This window comes from Brienomyrus brachyistius, chromosome 4 (assembly GCF_023856365.1).
Source record: "Brienomyrus brachyistius isolate T26 chromosome 4, BBRACH_0.4, whole genome shotgun sequence".
In the NCBI taxonomy this organism is placed as follows: Eukaryota; Metazoa; Chordata; class Actinopteri; order Osteoglossiformes; family Mormyridae; genus Brienomyrus; species Brienomyrus brachyistius.
This window is the reverse complement of record NC_064536.1, coordinates 19,649,787-19,664,830: the sequence shown is the minus strand read 5'-3', so window position 1 is coordinate 19,664,830 and position 15,044 is coordinate 19,649,787. Positions and strand designations below refer to the sequence as shown.

The 15,044-nt window shown below is 43.1% G+C and overlaps 3 protein-coding genes across 4 annotated transcripts in view; 1 reads left to right on the top strand and 2 right to left on the bottom strand.

Moving 5' to 3' along the window:
• The window catches only part of LOC125739643 (GTPase IMAP family member 4), a 386,756-nt gene extending 379,668 nt beyond the window's left edge, over positions 1–7,088 (bottom strand). Inside the window, exons 1-3 of the mRNA XM_049009966.1 lie at positions 6,989–7,088; positions 4,832–5,563; positions 1,272–3,846 (exon numbers count right to left, since the gene is read on the bottom strand). Of these exons, the coding sequence (XP_048865923.1) occupies positions 3,824–3,846; positions 4,832–5,563; positions 6,989–7,019 (786 nt within the window). The 5' untranslated portion in view covers positions 7,020–7,088 and the 3' untranslated portion in view covers positions 1,272–3,823. The remainder of the gene's footprint in view (positions 1–1,271; positions 3,847–4,831; positions 5,564–6,988) is intronic.
• The window catches only part of LOC125739602 (NACHT, LRR and PYD domains-containing protein 12-like), a 926,911-nt gene that overhangs the window by 227,917 nt on the left and 683,950 nt on the right, over positions 1–15,044 (bottom strand). The gene's annotated exons all lie outside the window — the stretch shown is intronic.
• The window catches only part of LOC125739630 (tripartite motif-containing protein 16-like), a 38,042-nt gene continuing 34,396 nt past the window's right edge, over positions 11,399–15,044 (top strand). For both annotated transcript variants that reach the window (XM_049009939.1, XM_049009938.1), the window contains exons 1-3: positions 11,399–12,037; positions 12,642–12,737; positions 13,312–13,545. In XM_049009939.1, coding sequence (XP_048865896.1) covers positions 11,447–12,037; positions 12,642–12,737; positions 13,312–13,545 — 921 coding nt within the window. In that variant the 5' untranslated portion in view covers positions 11,399–11,446. The remainder of the gene's footprint in view (positions 12,038–12,641; positions 12,738–13,311; positions 13,546–15,044) is intronic.

Sequence of the window (15,044 nt, the reverse complement as noted above, 5' to 3'; positions counted from 1 at the left end):
TATACCGTCCAATCCGGTCAGGCCAGTCGGAGGGTCAGTCAAGTTCTTCCACAGCAAACTCATGAAACGTTCGTGGACCTTTCTTTGTGCACTTGGGGCACCATCATGGTGGAACAGAACAGGGCCTTAAAAATGTTGCGGAAAGCCTTCTCAGAAGAGTGACAGTTGTTATAGCTGCAAGGTGGGGCACAACTCCATATTGGTGTCAATGAATTTAGAATGGAATGTCATAAAAATTCCTGCAGGTGTACCGACCATGTGTCCCAATACATTTGTCGATGTAGAGTCAACGCAGAATTTAAGGAATTACTTGGCTATTTTTTTGTTCTTTTATCGCCATCTACTGGTTGGAAAATTTCAGCACAAGCTGCCCTTGACCACATCCGCTCTGAACTCGTTCTCCTGGTTATGTGTTGCTTTTAAATCCCATAAGTGAGGGTAACGTAATGTTACGTAATGTAGATATGTGCTATAAAAGTGGACATAATTGTACACATTATTAAAAACCAATATGTATCTATTAAGTGTAAATCTGCAAACTACACTTTAATCCACAGGTCAGGTTTACAGAGGGGTATAAAATGGAAAAGGGAAGGACCTGATCATTTGAACAGACAACCAATAAATATCCACAAAGCCAATTACCTGTAAATAACCATATTTTATATGGAGTTGTGCATATTAACTATACAACTGAAACATTTATGGATTTTCTGCAGCTGCTTTTCAGGCAAAGGGTTGAGGGGACATAATGATAATACATAAGCTTTGTAATTATCTGCCAGATGCTTTTGTCCAAAGGGACGTACAAGCAAGGCCGATAATGGGCCTGAATCACAAAGCCAGATTTCTTGCTTAGCCAGATAACTGGTCAGGTTTAAAGTACCTCACTTTAAATGGCCTTTATCATCATCCACTTACATTTTGCCCAGACTATCTTAAATCCAACAAGTTATAGTAAGGTAACATTCCTACTAGACAATACTTACATTTTCTTATGGGCTAATGACGAAATCTCGGGTGAGGGTCCCATCCATCCATCCATTTTCCAAACCGCATATCCTACTGGGTTGCGGGGGGTCCGGAGCCTATCCCGGAAGCAATGGGCACGAGGCAGGGAACAACCCAGGATGGGGGGCAGCCCATCGCAGGGCACACTCACACACCATTCACACATACTCCTATGGGCAATTTAGTAAATCCAATTAGCTTCAGCACGTCTTTGGATTGTGAGGAGAAACTGGAGAACCTGGAGGAAACCCCACGACGACATGGGGAGAACATGCAAACTCCACACACATGTAACCCAGGTGGAAACTCAAACCCGGGTCCCAGAGGTGTGAGGCAACAGTGATAACCACTGCACCACCATGCCGCCCCCCTCCATTAATTTAGAATTTATTTAGAATGATTAGATGAACCTCGTCGTGATCCTGCACTGGAGAGAGATTATAGAGAAAGGAAGGACAGATTTTGAAAAACTGCCAGTGCAGGATATTCAGGTCTGAGACTGGAAAAATGACACTGATATTCAAAAAATATATATTTATGGTGATGAAACATAAGGTAAAAAAATCTATGTAACTGATCTCAAACTAATTAAATTATTTTCTGGATGACTAGGGACATATTAAACAAAAGAATTGCTCTGTCCGTCATTTCAACAGGGGAAAGCAATGACCTTTTTACTGTGAGCTCATATTCCGCTTTAAATTATGCAAAAGTTCACCCTTAAACTAGTACAGACTTGCGCTTACAACTTAAGAAACTTACGCCAATTCGCATGTATGACTGAGGCTTAAAAGAATAAAAAAACAAGTAAATGTATGTGAAAATAAATGTCAGGCACCCTTGTGCCCGGCAGTGCCACGCTACCCAGCGCACGCTGTGTGCCGTACGGTAGCTGCCATGGGAACATACTGTATTATACAGCAGTGTGACCATCCCAGCCAGACATGCGTCTCCCAGTCTCATTCTCACCTGAAAGCCAGTGTGATTATCTTATTCTGACATATGTCCATGTCGACATGCGACCTGTCTGCAGGGACAGAACTAAGTTGAAAGTTGGGGACAGTCTGTACTATTAACAGGTCTATATAGCCCTTACCTCAAGTTGGGTCAATCTATTTCACTGTCAGCGGGGGGCGTAAAATTGAAACAAATTAAAACAGTCTCTGCTCGTGTCACGTTACTACTGCATGTGCACCCTGCCCTGTGGTATATATGCAAAAGTGATTATAAGTCTGCTTCCAGTTTGGTTTTGTTTATTTCACTGTAAACATAAATCTAGCAGGAATGGTATACTCAGTACATTTTACTTTACAGAATAAAGCACGCTCTCCATAATAACAGTACCCCTATATATACCATGTTGGAAATGTACTTCACGTTTAGCCAAGAGGGTGCGGGGCACTGTACATTCAGCAGGCCAAATACCTGTTACCTGGATATTAATCAATATAACCTGATCAATATTAGCCGATCCGCGGGGACCCCCAGACATTCCGCGTCTTTGCTCTCTCCCAGCTGTCTGTCAGACCACGGGATAGCAAAACGTGGATTGTCGGGGTGTTCGTGAGGACCGATTCGAGAAACAATGACGCGCACTGAATATGCCTCCCTTCCCCCCGTCGCCACACCAGAAGGCCGCGTAGGCACACCGGGAGCTGCGCTGCATTTGGGGTGGTGTGGAAGGCAGCCTGTGCGAGTCCGGAGGGTGAAATCCAGCTCGATTCAGTTCTGACGTCAGTGTAGTGTGTTAGGGAGCTGAGAAACTGTAAGACAATCCTTAAGGGATGAATGTTATATTAACTTCCTACAGGTGCTCAGGTTTCTTGCTGGTAATTGGGAGCCTTAAAAAATTACCCATATTCAGAGCTTGGAATTTAGGGGGCTGGTGACCCTTGGGCCATAATCATTGTTTTTTTTTTGTCAATCTACAGGATAAAATGCTGCTGTGATGAACAGAAAAAAAAATCGGGGCTTTCTGTGTCCCCTCCAATGGACTGGCATCCCATCCAGGGTGTACTCCTGCCCCACACCCTCTGCTTCCTGGGACAGGCACCAGGGTTATACGAAGCAGTTATTTATGAAGCAGCATTCTGTTTTTGCTACTGAGCAGCTACCATATACTGTGTCCCTCTGCTGTGGGGGGAAAAAAGCCTAATGCCCAGTAAATGGGGACATTTATGTCCAGTACATGGACGCCCTGGTGTATCAGAACTATCACCCACATTACTGACCCCTCTGAGGTTCGTGTTGCTTCTGTACTTTTCCGGTTTAACACATGCAGTTAATGTTAAAATATTACACACTGAGACTCCAGTCCAGTTGTGTATGTGTAACAGTGTATATCATTCGTAGCGGCCCTCGGTGGTTCAGCCAATTAGCTGCAGAATATAATTTGAGCCTGGAGACTGATCCCCCAGGAACACAGAGTCTCTTTGTACCGGACAGCACCGGCTCAGTTATAGCTGCAGGTTAAAAACTCTGCTCAGCCATCCCATTAAATCTGAACAGACTCAAATTTCACAGATAAAAAATAAATAAGCAGATAAAAACAAACAGAAAACAAAAGCAGAGACCAGACGAGTGTGACATCACTTCCTTCTGTAGCCTGGGTGTCTGGTGTTTACACTTCAAGGTTAATTATGTAACTAACCTTAATCTACACTAAACAATCACTATTTTATATTGACTTATGGAAATAAGTGCCTACTGTAAGGTGGGGGGGGGGGGGGTTGGACTATAAATATCAGGCAATGTGGTGTTTCAGACTGCCATAGAAGACCGGGGCCAGTGCTCTCGAAGCAGGAAAGTCTTCTCAAACGGCTCGTCCATCCAAACCTTAGGAGGGGAGAGAGGACGATATTACTCCCGAGTTAAAAAGTTTGGGGTGTGTCTGATACAGCCACTTCAAACAAGAACAATCCTTTAGGATCTGGTACGTTTGTTCTTCATTAGATAGGAAAATATACATATTTTTCTGATAATTTCTCCTCCAGCATCAATAAAGTGTCTTTTCACCGACCCCTGCCCTCCATGAGACACACAGACACAGGTGAGAGCAAGCTTGAGGGTCACAGCACAGGGTCAGCCAGCATGCAGCACCCCCGTAGCTTGGGGTTAAGGGCCTTGGTATTTGAACTAGCAACTTTCCGATCACAGAGTCTTAATCTGCTAAGATGCATACCAACCCCCCCCCCCCCCCCCCCCAAAATACACCAACGGACCAGCTATCGAAAAATGTCAGCAGCTGTCAGGAAGTCCTTCTGTGAAGCAGTGGACCTGAAGTATGGAGGGACACATCACTGCACCTAGGAGCCGAATGTCAGGTAGGAGGGGCACATCACTGCACCTAGGAGCCGAATGTCGGGTAGGAGGGGCACATCACTGCACCTAGGAGCCGAATGTCGGGTGGGAGGGGCACATCACTGCACCTAGGAGCCGAATGTCGGGTAGGAGGGGCACATCACTGCACCTAGGAGCCGAATGTCGGGTAGGAGGGGCACATCACTGCACCTAGGAGCCGAATGTCGGGTAGGAGGGGCACACATTGTACCTCCTACTAGACATTGCCCCTCCTTGTCGACACTGCCCTCCCACTCGGCATTCAGCTCCCGGCTGCAGCGATACATACTTGAAAGTAGTGCACCTGAAACGCATCAGGGTTTGGAGAAGTCAGGGAACATACCTGGTACAGATGTCCTACTAGGTAGTGGCAACCCCGCTCTCGCCATCATTACATACATCTGAATAACACAAGATAAGGTAAGATCATAGGCACAGATAGAACAAACGTCTCCTGATGCATGTCATACATCTCACTTACTTTGTGAGGGCTCCACCTCCACGTTTTGGATCATCACCGCGCTGCCGTTCTGCTTCGGCCTGGCGCCGAGATCGCGGCCGTCCACGCTGACTGCAGCAGGCCTCTCCTCAGCCACATAGAAGCCTCCCTCCTCGGCTACCATGTTCTCGATCTTCTCGATGAGGAGGGCGAGCTGGGGGTGCTCGCCGAAGACCTGGTTGTTGATGACATGGTAGCGGTTCCGGCAGCTCTCCACGACCCACTGTAGGTCCCGGCCCTCCCGGTGGATGTGGCGCTCAATGGGCATGTCCCGCAAGCCCGACGCCCAGGTGAACACTACGATGGTGTGCCTCCAGACTCGCTCACCAAACATCGCCATGTTCTCCTCCACACGGAGCCGGTCCCCCTCGGTGAACATGCCCACAGGAACCACCAGAAGGAAGGCGTGTGGGCCTGGCGCGCACAGGGAGGGGGCCTGCATCATCTCCTGCTGGTAGGATTCCGGGGTGGTCTGGGAGGAGAACCAGCCTGGCGTGTCCACCACAGTCACCTTCCGGCCCTCCAGCACCGTCTCCCGCTTCACACAGAATTCGGCCGCCCGCTCCAGGCGAAACTCCTCCCGGCCCAGGATGGTGTTTCCTGTCAGGCTTTTCCCAGGCCACCTCCAGCCCAGGAGAACCAGCCTCAATTCCATCAGGTGGCTGGATACTTCGGACCTCTGCTCCTCTTCCTCGGAGTTAGGGACCCCCTCACCTGCGGGGTCAGAATCCACCTGAATTAGAGACTCAGAGCAGCGAAAATGTCTAATGGTAACAAAGCAACAGTACTAAAACATGCATGATAGATGAGCTGAAAGAAGTTCCATCCAAAGGATGATGGAATTTTGTCAGCAGGGCTGGAATTATTGTTGTAAATGAGCCACATGTGGATCAGGCTCCTGTCAGCCCAGGGACCTGAAGTTATGCGTTTACCGCCAGGTGCTTAATCTTACCATCTCAATTAACAAAAATCTAAACTAAACTAAAAACTAAAAAAATTAAAGACCATGACGGAGTGGAGTCAGCTTATGAACAGCTATTAGGTGCAATAAGCAGAGTATGTTTGGCACTAGGTGCAAACAAGGTTAGTATTTGTTGAAATGAATTAGCTCAATTAACAATAGCGGATTTAACGCTCCATAATCTCTGATGCAAAAGATACGACCATGTCTCAATTTCCATTAAAAAAAAAAAAAAAAAAAAAACAATATTCTTATTGCTCGTTACTAGACAGACTGTGGGATTTTGATATTATAGAAATGTCTGTTACACCCAAAATACACGTTTATGAATAATTTTATTCTTCGAAAGGTCTGGGCTTTTATGCTAAAAAAGGCACACAAAATATTAATTACTACAATTAATATAAAACAAAGTTTTTTATGTACTGGTAAAACTATTTGCAGTATAAACAAATGACTAATACAAGTTTATTTCACTAAACAGAAGATGCCACTGGAGATCTGGAAACATTGGCCCGCCCAAGAGACGGCGCATGGAGACATTCTACGCGCCGGAGGATTCCGGTCAAACGCTGAGTCACGGGACGCGGCGTCGGATGACACTAGCTGTCGAGCTGTGACAGCCGCTGGGAAGGGAATACTGCGGCGCGCGAGAGAAACTTCCTGTACTCAGCCGTTTCCTTAAATCCGCATTCATACCAAGGCGCATAATAACAATACATTAATAATAATAATTCGGTTGCTGAGAAGTACATTATCTCCGTTCAATGCCAATTTTTGAGGGAATTTAAAGTAAACAATCCAGCCCTTTTTATGCAACAGGGGTTTTAATTTTAATAGTTTAAAAAAATGTATTAATAAGTGACATCCCGGCTGTTCCGCTACATTCCGCTGGCGTTTCAGTCGCTTTTACACTGTATATAAATTGGATACCGTGGTACCGCGTGCTGATCTGCCAGATTAATCCTGAACGTGGCGTTATTGTTAATAATTTTGCCGATCGACGCAGTTAATTCAGATACCCGGACGACGATATAACGTCTTGTAAGAACCAGACCGGTCAGCTCACAGTGCAACATGTACCTCAGAGTTAGACCGTCCCAAGCATCATCATTCTGGCAGGACAATAATCGGAGTCCCCAGCCTAAGGGGAGAGACACCTGAGGTCTCGAACTCACCTACAGATCCAACAGACTCGCTGGATGCCATCTCCGCGCTCTCCCCTGTACACGCGTCGGCCGGTGTGAGCCTGCTGAGGAGGATTTCCTGGTTGGGCGGCAGGTGGGGGGCGTGACAGCGCATGCGCATTGTGCTGCCATGTCAGCGCGCTGAATCTCTCCCTTCGCCGTAGTCAGGCGGGAGCATTTAGAATCAAAGTGATCGTCAAATGCTTCTCCAGTACCGTTAGAGCCAGTAATAAAGTTTGATATTCCATGGTAATGTATGTTGTTAATTGTGTACTTATTTATTTAGCAACCACTTCTGCATGGGAAATATTATGGTCCCTTAAAAGAACCCAAAAAGCGAAACAGTACAACTAAAACTGTTTAAATTTTACATTTATAAACCTTTAACTATGATTTGATTTATGGCTAGTTCTTATTAAAGGAAAATGCATTCACATCATTTTAGCTGTGATTATAATATATTCTTGATAGAATGAACAGCGATCTGTATCCAATGAAGGCAGAGCACAGTTCTGATCAATAAAACTGCATTGGATGTGGCTGTCATACTGATATAACTCTGTTATACTAAACGAACAGAAGATGAAGAGTAGAGTGTTATACTAAACTGGAAACACAAACAGAAGATGAAGAGTAGACTGTTATACTGAACTGGAAACATCAACACAGAGAATAGCTGATGGAACCAAGCCTATTGACTCTGTTGTACCAAACTTGGATAAGTGAACCACATTCTAAACACTAAGTCATTTTAGGAGACATCATCTGAGTGTGTGTTTGAACATAACAAGACAGAAACAGCTTCTGCAAGTTAGTCTCCACGTAGCATTTAAGCTGGTTAAAAATTACCGCAGTAGGGGTGTTTATCACTGAAGAAATGTGACCATTTTCATACGTAAATTCCGTTATCAGGGGTTGGCTGCAGATGACTGATGAGGTCAGTCCAAGATTAGCCCAGATTTATATGTCTAGCAGAAACCTTGCATGTCTGTGCGCATCGACTGCACATGTGCAGCAAGATAATTAATTAGGTATGTCCAGTAGGTGGCAGCGTGGAGTCTCATATAGCAGCGATCAGTGATGTAAGAGGTAGAATACTTGTTTTGTCAAGTATGAACTACGCTTAAGAAATATTATTATATTAAGAAATATAATTATATTAAGAAATAAACCTCCCACATCTGGGAGAGTGACATGCGTTTTTTTTTTTTTGCGTGTACATTCATTTTCTCTGAATCATACTTTTTTATGCATTTCAGAAATGATCGAAGATCAAATGTATAATGATTTCTATGCAACTTTAATTTTTTTCTTTTTATAAACGAGCCCCCAGAAGTTGTTGATCATCCCATCAAGCTTTCAAATTGAGTTCTCTGCATATCACACTTCTTTCCACACCCTCCCCATTCCACCTCCTCCTCCACCACCCATCACCCAGGCTGCTGATGACTTTGCTACTTTCTTCCATGAGAAGGTGGCAGCCAATCGCAGCCAGTTCTCTGTACCCACCACACACACACAAACCTCCACACACAGTCCATCTTCCCACCCCAACAGCTTGAATGTATCTAAACTTCTTGCCCACAGTGCCACCGCCTATGCCCTGGGCCCTCTCCCCCCATCTCTTCCACACCATGTCTTCTACAGTAACCCCTGCACTCACTCACTTGGTCGATGCATCACTCACAACCAGCATATTCCCCGCCGCATTTAAGAAGACTTGTATTGGACCACTGCTTAAAAAGTCCATAACTGCACCTGACCAAAGATTGAAAATTATTACCAGACCCTCCTCTGTTTCATATCTAAAACTCTTCAATGTGCCATACCGTCAAGCCTCTGAATTTCTCAAACAGGACAACCTCCTGGACCCACTCCAGTCTGACTTCAGTGAGGCCGCCATCCTGGAAATTCTGGATGCTCTGTGAGCCGTGAGAGCTGCTGCTCGGTCATCTTTCCTGGTCCCGCTAGACCTCTCTGCAGCCTTCAGCATAGTACATCACCAAACGCTGGAAAACGAAACAAGCTCATTGATCCAATCAGCCAACTTCAAGACAAGGTCTGTTTCTACCAAGACCAACCCCTGGAGGTCTACTGCCTTACCGACCAGCAGAGGATCTGTTATCTCTGTACGATGGATGAACAGAGAGGCCATGATACAATCTCAGCTGCTGCAGGAGGGGTGGAGATACAGGTCAGGCTGGAAACTTTCAAAAATTATTTACAAATCATATAGAAAGTAAACCTAAATATATGACGTTTTTGGATGTGAAACATATGACGTGAGAATATCTGCTTTGCAGGCACAGAAATCACACCTGCTTAGGAAAATAGTGGAGAAACGGGTACATCCTGTAGGTTTAGATTCTTTAATCAAAATAGTTTTTGAAAATAAAGTGTAGTCATGCATTGCTTAATGGCAGGGAAACGTTCTGAGAAATGCGTCACTAGGTGATTTCGTTGGTGTGCGAATATCATAGAGTATACAAACACAGATGGTACAACCTACTACACACCTAGACTATATGGTATAGCCTAAATGACAAACGTGTGAGTAATGCGTTATGCTATGACATTAATAGTTCATAGGAATTTTTGGTGACATTTTCTGTAAACGCCATGTTTATAAGAATCTATGAACACATTCATAACACATTACAATGCATTCATAAAGCACTATAAGCATGGCTATAAATATTTACAAAAAGGCAAATAGCCATATTTATTATTCATTTTGAATGTTTTAGATACTTCCATAATGCATTATAATGGTTGGCATAAGCAGTAAGGATGCTTTATATTGCATTATGAAGGTATCTATAGTGCGTTATAAATGAGGGCTTCATTGATGCTTATTATGTATTATAATCAACACTATAATACCTTATGACTGTCAAAATAAGATGCTGTAATGCTCTATTAATTCTTATACTTATTATTGTAATGCATTATGAATGGATCTATATTGCATTATCGATGACAGCTCTAAGTAAAGTAATACCAAATTTTGCAGCTCCATTACATTATAACCTTATTTGACCACCGTAGTATGTGCTGTCCATTTTTAACCTAAATGTTAAACGCATGACTATACATAATCATTCATAATTCTGTATCATTAAATTTAAATCAATACAAAAAATATGGTTGTGAGGAGGTGTTGAGTTTCAAGGTGCCCCCCACCCAAGTGTTCAGGGGATTAGGATCTCTAAGGTTAGTTTGTGAGTGTGTGCTCTGCTATAAACTAGTATCCTATCCATTGTGTCCCCCGCCCTGTGCCACCTGGGACAGGCTCCAGGCTCCCCACCCCCCTGTACAGGATAAGCAGTAATGGAGGACGGCTCCACACTGTTCCAAAGAAAGGGCGCTCCAGCTCCCTTCAGGACTTCAGACCAACTGCTCTCACTTCACACCTCCAGGCTTGTGGGTGTGGTTCCCATTCCTGGTTCTTCATGTACAGCTTGCATGTTCTCCCCGTGTTCCTGTGGGTTTCCTCAGGGTTCCTTCTGCTGTCCAAGATTATGCAGTTTGGTGAATTAGTGTCTCTTGATTGTCCTCAGCCTGTGAGTGAGTGTTTGCCCTGTGATGTACTGGCATCCCATCCAGGGTGTCCCTGCCTTGTGCCCTGTGCTTCCTGTGACAGGCACCAGACTGTGTCCCATAACCCTGTACTGGGTAAGCAGTTAATGAAATTTGTTGGATACTTTTTCAGTTTTTTATGTTTCTGTTCCTGGGCTTGACTGAAGCTGACCCTTTTACATTTGATCTTTTAATTCAGGAGTGTGCGATGATTTTCTAGAATTAATTTACATTGTTACATCCTAGAAATCCTAGAAAACTCTCTCATAGCATATTAATAATCACTCTGAACCTGGTCACCTGACTCTCATTCCGAAAACTGATACAGTCCCACTATACACTCAGCAACATAATGAAGAAATCCTAAATGTTGAACAATGTAAAAGTCAAATTACCAGACCAATACTTACAAAACCTTGCTCTGTCTAAACCTGATAATTCCAGGTACCTGCATGTTACACTTGCTACCACATGACAGCTTCAAATCCCATCAGCTTTTTGCTTCATCTGGAGTAAAATAACAAATGAATGACAAGCCTCAGAACAAACTATACTGTCTTCTATCTTTTTGTATTTCATCTAAGTTTTATCTACATCATATTGTAGGATTACACCTTGTTTGTGGAAAAATGTCAGTAACAGTTATATAGGACAAATAAAAAATTGAGTTTGTTAGGTACAAAATTTGCATAAAGTACTATATTGTTCATAAACTGCAGATCCACTGTTGGCCCAGTCTGCTCTTCTCAGTCTGGTCTCAGTCCAAAACCACACCTACTGCAGCCTGAGAAGCAGGAAGTTCCTCCCACTGTCACACACAGACGACTGTGAAAGAAAACGAAACTGAATCCTATCAGGGTTTGTTGTAAAATGGCAGAAGTCAGTGTTGCAATGGATCTGAGTCAGTTTAGCTGTCCAATCTGTCTGGATCTACTGAAGGATCCAGTGGCTATTCCCTGTGGACACAGTTACTGTATGAGCTGCATTAAGAGCTGCTGGGACCAGGAGGATCATACTGGAGTTTACAGCTGCCCCCAGTGCAGACAGACCTTCATACCCAGACCTGTTCTGAACAGAAACACCATACTGGCTGAAGTGGTGGAGAACCTGAAGAAGATTGGATTACAAGCAACTACTCCCACTGACCATTATGCTGGACCTGGAGATGTGGAGTGTGATTTCTGTAATGGGAGAAAACACAAAGCTGTCAAGTCCTGCCTGGTGTGTCTGGCCTCTTACTGTGAAACTCACCTCCAGCCTCACTATGAATCTCCAGCTTTTAAGAAGCACAAGCTGACTGATGCCACTGGACACCTGCAGGACAAGCTCTGTTCCCACCATGAGAAACTCCTGGAGGTCTACTGCTGTACCGACCAGCAGTGTATCTGTTATCTCTGTACGATGGATGAACACAGAGGCCATGATACAGTCTCAGCTGCTGCAGGAAGGGCGGAGATACAGGTCAGGCCAGGAATACTCTTATATAAATTAGAATTTTTTATTGGAAATTAAAATGGATTTTGTCTTACTACATTTGAGCATCTCTGCAATAAAGACACCAAGATCGAGTCTGGTTTGGGAAAGTGAAAGAAAATGTTATTAAAAATGCAAGTTCTAAAGTATGAAAAAGTTCTCATTGAATTCCTACTGAAAACTCCTTTAAACAGTGAATCATGTGTCTGCAGCTGGATACATACAGCAAGCAAACAGGGTTCAGAGGTTCACTTACTGTTTGGCTGGGCATCTGAATGGCTGAGATGTCTGAGCTAAGAGGCTGTGATGCAAATGTTTATATATGTATTTATATATTTCATTTATTTTACATAAAACAAAAATCAAGTCTGGTTGTTAGAGCACAAGAAAAATTACCAGAAATTGTGTTACTGAGAATTTTCTATAACTGATTAAGGATAAATTTTTTGCACCTTCACTTATATCAATAGCTGTGTCTGGATCTTTTCACAGGCAGCACAGGCATAAGGCTGGGTCCACTCTGGACAGAATGATTAAAATATAATCTCTGTCATTAGAAGTAAATTTTTTTTCATCTCTTTCCCATGAGTAGGAACAAATGGGTGAAAAACAGAGGGAATTTCAGCAGATAATTCAGATGAGAGAGAAGGAGCTGCAGGAGCTGAGAGAGGCTGTGGCCTCAATCACAGTGAGTATGAACCTGAGGAGAAGATAACAGCTGGCTTGTGGTCATATTAAATCTTCTCTCAGATTCAACAGATTGCATATTTATAGAGTTGTGGCAATTAATCATATTAAGGTGACTGTGGGTTACTCTGGGTCAAAAGTTTCGTGGGACAAAGGTGCCAGATAACAGGGTTTAACCAACCTGGCCTTATATCAGTTATATCTTTTAGAAAAGTTCCATGTAAGGCCTATTTGAGAAAAAGAAACTTTTCACAACCCAGTGGTATTCAGATAACCACCAAGACACATATTAAACTGGGACCTAATGGTGACAACCAACCTGCCCCATACAGCCACCAGTCTCTGCCAAATCCCTGCAGCTGACAGTGTATGAGCTTAATGAGTGATCATTTCCAATCAGTGCTGGCTGGGTTTCAGAACCTGAGGCATCCAGCATGGTGACGCTCCAAACCCCAGCCCTGTGCTGTTTTTATACCTCCTGTCGGCTCACATCTCTATTGTACAATGAGGCTCTCTGGAGTCACAAAAGGGGCCAATTGTAATTTACCGTCCTCTGCTCCCTGTGTCACCAACAGAGCTCAGCACAGTCAGCAGTGAAGGACAGTGAGAGGATCTTCACTGAGATGATCCGCTCCATTGAGAGAAGACGCTCTGAAGTGACACAGCTGATCAGAGATCAGGAGAAGGTTGTAGTGAGTCAGGCTGAGAGAGACATGGAGAGACTGAAGCAGGAGATTGATGAACTGAAGAGGAGACACTCTGAGCTGGAGCAGCTTTCACACACAGAGGATCACATCCATTTCCTCCAGGTAACAGAACAGCTAGTTTCACAATAGGAACACCAGATTATGCAAATGGATGTATGTTTTCATATGTTTTCATTAGAGATGGCACCGATCTGATACCCGCTATCGGTTTCGGGCTGATACCGGCCACATACTGGGGAAGTAAGAAACCAACTCAATTTTCCATCAGAGAGGACTTGGTTGTACTGTAGCCTTAGGGAACCTACAGTGTACAGTACAGTAAACAGAAGTGAGGGATGCTTGACGTCTAGCTGTTCAGCAAGGAGTGTGTGCCGGAGCTGTCATGTTGACTGTGTGGAAGTACAGTAACTGTACTTTATACTGAAGGAAGAAAAAAAGCAAGGATAACACTGATTTTTGTTAATTATGAACACATTAAAATTTATACAGGTTAGTTGTCTTCAGACTAGGGCTGCCCCGGTTAGTCAATGTAGTCGATGATTTCAAGGTTGAGAAAAACTCAACATCAATATTTTAAATCGATGCAACTTTATTTTTATTTGAATGAAATTACTATTATGAATTCCAAAAAGCTTCATTATAACAAAGCTTTTCTTTTAATATCACTACACAATTATTAGTTTAAATTATCACAAAAAGGGTGGTTTTACATTGTGCAAAGTTCGATGGCACTGCGGATATGCACAAGCGCCTGAGAAAACACACAGGCGCTATTCTGGACGGCCAGAATAAGCAAACCACCATAACTGTTGTCTATTCATGCTTATTAAATTACCATTGATAGGGAGAGCTTTTTAATATCTATTGTAGCTGCTAAATATGCTCATTATTAAAGGCATAAAGCCAGAAAGTTGTCTGCCTGCTATCTTAGAATTACTATTGAATAAGTGTTTGAGAAAATGTTTAGGCTAAAATCTGGGTTTATTCTACGTGGGGTGTGTGTTCATGCACATTGGGCTTGTTGGGACCAATGATATTATCATAAACTAAAACTGAAAAGTGATATAAAATTAACAGAAAAGACAAATTATTGAACAGAATTATTTGTCTGTTAATTAATCGATCATTTCATTGTAACAGTGATGGTATACAAATATTTTTTATGATGTATTATTCACTATTATATTTAGTTTTGATGCAGATTTGCTCTTTAAGAAATATTTCTGTTCTTTTTTGTAAAAGTTGTTACTGAACAAAATAAAGAAGCAGACTAGCTGTGGATTTCCTCCTGTAGCACAGTGGCATAGCTTTTGTCTGAGCAACATGACCATTATATTTTCCTACTCTTAGTATGCTCTAACAATGCTGCTCCAACACTAAATGCAGATAACTATCTGTTAATCAAGATGTGCAAATATCCAATTTAATGCTTAGTAATTCAGAAAGGGGAAAAATATTGAACTGGTATCAATATTTGCTGATACTCAAAATTTTTATATTGCTACACTGTACTGGGATTTGACCAGAAAGAATGATCTCGTGCCATCTCTAATTTCAGCTAGTCTGTCATTGGTCAGATGTTAATGGTCCTGTTAATTAGA